We start from the raw sequence: 6,622 nt of genomic DNA, 5'->3' as shown, positions 1-6,622 counted from the left end.
CTGATTATGAGAAGAAGAAACTTCAGTTTTTTTCTTTAAAGAGTGAGCTGAAAGAGATTAAAATATGTCAGCTGAAATCAAGTTTGTCAACCGACAATTCCTAAGTTTGATGGCCATTATGATCATTGGTTTATGCTTATGAAAAAGTTTCTTCGTTCAAAGGAATATTGGTCTTTGGTGGAGACCGGAATCCCTGCCGCAGCAGAAGCAGTAGAGATTACCGAAGCACAACAACAAACAATTGCAGACCAGAAGCTGAAAGACTTGAAGGTCAAGAATTATTTGTTCCAAGCGATTGATCGAACTATTATGAAAACGAACCTTAATAGAGATACTGCAAAAAAAAAAAAAAAAAAAATTGAGACTCTATGAAGGAGAAGTACCAGGGTTCCACAGGAGTCAAAAGAGCTCAACACCAAGCTCTTAGGAAAGAGTTTGAAGTCCTACAAATGAAAGAAGGTGAGAGTGTTGATGCATATTTTGCTCGAACTCTCACCATTACAAACAATATGAAAATTCATGGCGAAGACATAAAACAAGTTGTGATTATTGAAAAAAACTTGAGACCAATGACATCAAGATTTGACTATGTTATATGTTTGATTGAAGAGTCTAATAATTTAGACACTTTAACAATTGAAGAATTGCAAAGTAGCTTACTAGTACATGAGCAAAGACTGAATGGACGTGTAAGTGATGAACAAGCACTAAAGGTGACATATGATACCAGATTCAGTGGAAAAGGAGTTGATCGAGGTCGTGAAGTTTTTCGAGGAAGAGGTAGAGGAAGAGGAAGAGGTAGGCATCCATTACAAAAAAACTACCGTTGAATGTTATAAGTGTCATCAGTTAGGACACTTTAGATATGAGTGTCCTCAACGGGAAAAGGAAGCAAATTATGCTGAGCTTGAGGATGAAGAAGAAATCTTGTTGATGTCATATGTGGAGCTCAATCAATTAAGGAGGGAAGATGTTTGGTTCCTTGATTCGGGGTGTAGCAATCATATGTGTGCAAACAAGGAATAGTTCTCAGATTTTGACGAGGAATTCCGACAATCTGTGAAGCTTGAAATTAATTTCAAGATGGCGGTGTTGAGAAAAAGTTAGTATGACTATCTTTAACAATTTCTCCCCTAAACTGATTGCATGGTGGGAAAGCAACATAGGGACGCATTTCCAAAGAGAAGTTTATGGAGCGCAACACAAAGACTGCAACTGGTACATGCAGACATTTATGGACCCATCAAACCTCTTTCCAACAGTAAGAAGTGTTTTATAAGTTTTATTGATGATTACCGCCGCAAGGTGTGGATATATTTTCTTGCTGGAAACTCTGAAGTCTTTACCATCTTCAAGAATATCAAAAATCTTGTTGAGAAAGAGACTGGAGATTTTATTCGTTGTCTACGCACAGACGGGGTGGACAGTTCATCTCTCATGAGTTCAACAATTTTTGCAAAACTAATGGTATCAGTAGACAACTTGCTGCAGCCTACATTCCCCAACAAAATGGTGTAGCTAAGCGCAAGAATAGAACAATTATGAACATGGTTAGAAGTATATTATCAGAGAAGCAAGTTCCAAAGAATTTCTGGCCATAAGCAATAAACTGGACAATGCACGTACTAAACAGAAGTCCTACAGTGGTAGTGAAAGATATGACTCCTGAGGAGGCTTGGATTGGCATAAAACCTAATGTTGATTATTTTCGAGTTTTTAGATGCATTGAGAATGCTCATGTATCAAGCGTAAGAGAAAGAAGTTAGATGATCAAAGTTTTCAGCATGTACTTCTAGGGATGAATGAAGAGTCTAAAGCATACAAACTTTATGATCCAGTGTCCAAGAAGATAGTTGTAAGTAGAGATGTGATATTTTGAAGAAAACAAATGCTATCATTGGGAGAAAACTAATGAAGAAGCTAGACTTGATACCCTCGAATGAGAAGATAGTAATATAGAAGAAAGCGAACATGACCAAAGTGAAGAAGAATCTGAAGAGGAGACAACAACAGAAGAAGAAGGGGAAGTTAGTATATCTTTCAGTGAGTCATCTGAATCAAATTCCTCAACATCTAAAGAAAGCACTGCCGAAGTGAGGAATAGAAGAGCACCATTATGGATGGAAGATTATGTGAGCGGGGGAAAATTTTATGAAGAAGCTGAGCACAACAATATAGTTCTATTAACCTCAACTACAGATCCGACTACCTTTGAAGAAGCTATTAAAAGTTCGAAATGGAGAGCTGCAATAGACTTCGAGATAGAAGCCATCGAACGAAATGAGACTTGGTAGTTGACAAATTTGCCTATAGGAATGAAGAAGATTCGAGTAAAGTGGGTTTTCGAAACCAAACTCAACGAAAATGGCGAAGTTGACAAGTATAAGGCTAGGTTGGTAGCAAAAGGTTACGCACAACAACATGGTATAGACTATACCGAGGCATTTGCACCTGTGGCTAGGTGGGATACTATTCGAATGATAATTGCTTTAGCAGCTCGAAATAGTTGGAACGTGTATTAGCTTGACGTGAAAAGTGCTTTCTTATATAGAGAATTAAAAGAAGCCGTCTCTGTTGAGCAACCAAAAGGTTATGAGAAAAAAAGGTCAAGAATACAAGGTATACAAATTGAAGAAGACATTATATGGCCTTAAACAAGCCCCACGTGCATGGTACAATCGAATTGAAGCACATTTTGTCAAAGAAGGATTTGAGAGGTGCAACTGTGACCATACTTTATTCATACAAACAGGAGATGGAGGTAAAATTTTGATTGTTAGTCTATATGTTGACGATCTAATTTTTACTGGTAATGATGAGAGCATGTTTGTTAAGTTCAAGAATTATATGAAACTTGAATTTGAAATGGCTGATTTGGGAAAAATGGAATATTTTCTCGGTGTAGAGATTTTACAAAATTCTGAAGGCATTTATATTAGTCAGAGAAAGTATGCAAAAGAAGTTTTGGAGAAGTTTAGGATGGAAAAAAGTAATACCGTGAAAAACCCTATTGTTCCTGTGGTTAGACTAACAAAGGATGAAGAAGGAGCCAAGATCAATGCTACCATGTATAAACAATTGATTGTAAGCCTTATGTATCTAACTACAACAAGGCTGGATTTAATGTATGTAGCATCTAATGAGCAGATTGCCTAACGGATCAAAATTTGGATAAATTTTGTATCAAATGTCGAGACAGTGTGATGGACAAACGAACTTAGGGTTTCTAACTCTATGCAGCTCTAGCTTGGAAGAACTTTGGACACTTAACCCAATGTGATCGCACGGTGGATCAATACGATCAGGACTTCATGAGATTGAGAAGGTTTGCACCGTCTTTAGCTGACACTGAAGAGAAACAGACAGAAAAATTTGTGTTAGGATTGAATCCGAAAACCTGCCGCATGTTAGAGGCCTTTAACCCAAAAACCTATTAAGAGGCCCTAAGGACGGCCAAGGCCCTAGAGGAACCCAGAGGAAAAGAAAATGGAGCCAACGGTCGTCACAGGAAGGAAACGCCTTGTCGAGGTCGATACCACAGAATTCCAACCACCGTCCCAGAGACCTCGATATCAGAGTAGGCCACCTGCTCCACCCCCAATAGGTCGATACCTAGCAATGGAGAAGCCCTTGTGTCGTAACTGTGGAAAACAACATGTTGGGAGATGTTTGGCGGGCTCAAGTATATGTTATATCTGTGGTCATGCAGGTCAGGTGGCCAGACTTGCCCTACAAATTGCTCGGGAAATCCAAGGGAACCCCTTAGAGAACCGGTCATCCGAGAGCCCACCATACAAACCCGCCCACAGACCAGGGCATATGTAACGACCAGTAAAGAGGCGGAAACATCTGAAACCGTGGTGACAGGTACGCTTTCTATACTAGGACACTTTGCATTGACATTGTTTGATTCTGGTTCTACCCATTCCTTTGTTGTTTTACAATTTGTTAAACAAGCAGGGTTTGTAGTAGAACCCTTAATGCATGCATTGTCAGTCGGTACCCCAGCAGGGGTAGACTTAGTTACGAAAAATAGAGTAAAGGACGGACAAGTGGTAATAGCTGGACAAACCATCCACTGGACTTAAAGGTAATGGATATGACGGATTTTGACGTCATATTAGGAATGGACTGGTTAGCTGAAAACTTTGCTAGCATAGACTACCATAAGAAGGAGGTGATATTCACACCGCCCAATGGACTTACCTTTAAGTTTAAAGGAACCTCCACAGGTACCACCCCAAAAATAATATCGATGATGAAAGCGAGGCGCCTGATACAACAAGAGGGGTGGGCATTTCTAGCCTGTGCAGTAAATACAAAAGGAAAGGAAAAACCCATAGATACAGTACCCATAGTAAACGTATTTATGGATGTCTTCCCGGAGGACCTCTCAGGAATTTCTACATACTCAGAGTTGCTACTAACGTCTCATGCTCATCTTTAATATGAAAATATAACTCTTAAATTGAACATCATTTATTACATAAACTTCGAAAACGCTTAAAGCAACTTCTTCTCTGGAAAACACAGTCATGGTCTTACGTGTTTAAATACGAAGTACTGAAATTTAGAGAAACTAAAAACACATACAAATGATTTAAAACAATGAAATGCATAACATCCTATTCTAAACGAGGTCTAAGTATTGTATTTATTTTTTTCTTAGTTATCTAAGTAATGTCTCTATTCTTTTGACGCAGTTATCTAAAAATCAAATAAACAACTAATTATATGGTTCATTTGCTTGTTGAGTTAGTAAAATTAATATCTCAAATTTTGCAAGGATAGTGAGACTTTTTACTTGTATCCAAATGGAGACTTTCTACCATTGATTGAATGTTGCTAATAAACAATTAGCGGATGCTTTAGCCAATATAATTAATTTATCAAAGACGTACAATGAATCTTATGAGATTCTTGAAAGAATAGCATCTAACAATTGTCAAGAGGCTGATGTGAGGAGCAATCCGGGAAAGAACACCTAAGAAGTACTTGAAGTTGATGCTTTGACCTCTATCAACGATCAATTAGCTTTTGTTACTAATATTCTATAAAATCCAGCATAGGTACAAGGCTCAATGACTAATGTACCATTCTAGTCTGTTACTATGTAATGAGTCAAACAACAACTAAATCTTGTGTATATTTGGGAAAATAACACACTTTTGATCAATGTCCAAGTAATTCAACTTAAATTTTTTATATGGGTATCAAGTTAGTCAAGGAATCCAGAAAAATAATCTCTTCCCAAACACTTATAACACAGGTTAGAGAAACCATCCAAACTTCTCATGGAAGAGACAAACCTCATACAATCAACAACTATCACCTACAGCAAATTATCCTCACGGTTTTGGATTACAAAATCAATGGCATATGGTCCGCAACAAGCCAACACCTAAGGGAAAGGAACTAACCAAGCTCAACACATACCAGGAACATCGCTTTAGGGTCTAAAAAAGGAATATATGGCAAAAAAAGATGTTATGATACAGAGTCAGCAAGCATCCTTGCTAAATTTAGAAGTTGATGTAGGTCAATTAGCAACTGAGTTACGAAACAGACCTCTTGGGAAGCTGTTAGCAGATACCAAAAAGCCAAAAAGAGAAGAAAATGAGCAATGTCAAGCAATAGAATTGAACAGTAAGAAATACCCAACAAGGTAGGTGAAATTAAGAAAATATGTAACAGTCATCCCTAGAGACAGCTAACATACAGTAGAGAAAGTTGAAAAGTGTTGGACAGAAGACGCATAGCAAAAATTATGCAGAAATAGTGTAGTCTTCTAAAACGCAAACAACAATCAACAGTGAAAAAGAGGGCATAACATACATACCAAAACCTCATTTTCTACAAAGAATAAAAAGAAAGAAGGAGGAAGGCCACTTCGAGAAGTTCATTGATATATTTTTTGAAATTCATATAAACATACCATTAGTGAAAGCCTTGAAACAAATGACAAACTATGTCAAATTCTTGAAGGGTATTCTCACTAATCGAAGAAAATTTTAAGAATTCAAGTTAATAGTGTTGAATGAAGAGTTTAGTGCAATACGGAAAAATAAGATCCACTACACTATACATTTAGTGCACTACACTCTTTCTCTTTTAGTGGTATCTTGTTTTTGAATATTGCACTACACTCTTCATTTAGTGGTATCTTGTTTTTCAATATTGCACATCCTTCAAGATTTTTACATAATTTGACATTTGCTTCAAAGCTTCCACTAAGGGTATGTTTATATGAATTTCCTTCAAAATATCTATAAACTTATCAAAGTGGGCTTCCTCTTTCTTTCTTTTCATTATTTGTGAAAAATTTGGTGTTGGTGTGTATGTTCTATTTTCTTGTCCATTACTAAATGTTGTTTGCATTTTAGGAGACTACACAGGTTCTGCATAATTTTTTATTTGCTCTTTCTGTACAGTAGTTTCTGCATAATTTTTGTTGTACTCTTTCTATACAGTGACTTCTTGAGAGTGACTATCATCGTGTCCTTTAATTTTTTATCCCCTGCTTGGTATTTCTTTCCCACTTCTCAACTCTATTGCTTGACATTGCTCTTTGCCTTCTCTTTTTGGTGTTTCGGCGTCTGTTGGCAGCTTGCCAATAGGTCTA

The 6,622-nt window shown here is 37.2% G+C and overlaps 1 protein-coding gene across 1 annotated transcript; it reads left to right on the top strand.

The window, feature by feature from the left end:
* Positions 1 to 368: 368 nt before the first annotated feature.
* LOC147792326 (uncharacterized) lies at positions 369 to 5,906 on the top strand. The gene is made up of 2 exons (XM_087124448.1): positions 369 to 802; positions 5,822 to 5,906. The coding sequence occupies exons 1-2, from the start codon at positions 369 to 371 to the stop codon at positions 5,904 to 5,906; spliced, it is 519 nt and encodes a 172-aa protein (XP_086980574.1).
* The last annotated feature ends 716 nt before the right edge of the window (positions 5,907 to 6,622 follow it).

This window comes from Cucurbita pepo, chromosome 6 (assembly GCF_057944985.1).
Source record: "Cucurbita pepo subsp. pepo isolate OVF chromosome 6, ASM5794498v1, whole genome shotgun sequence".
NCBI lineage: Eukaryota > Viridiplantae > Streptophyta > Magnoliopsida > Cucurbitales > Cucurbitaceae > Cucurbita > Cucurbita pepo.
Note: the sequence above shows the minus strand (reverse complement) of the source record. Positions and strands in the feature narration are given on the sequence as shown.

Bases quoted from the DNA above. Each gene is read 5' to 3' on its own strand.
- LOC147792326 (XM_087124448.1), top strand. From the start codon at position 369: ATGAAGGAGAAGTACCAGGGTTCCACAGGAGTCAAAAGAGCTCAACAC. The intron at 803-5,821 runs GCATCCATTACA...ACAGTGAAAAAG, and splicing joins AGAGGAAGAGGAAGAGGTAG to AGGGCATAACATACATACCA.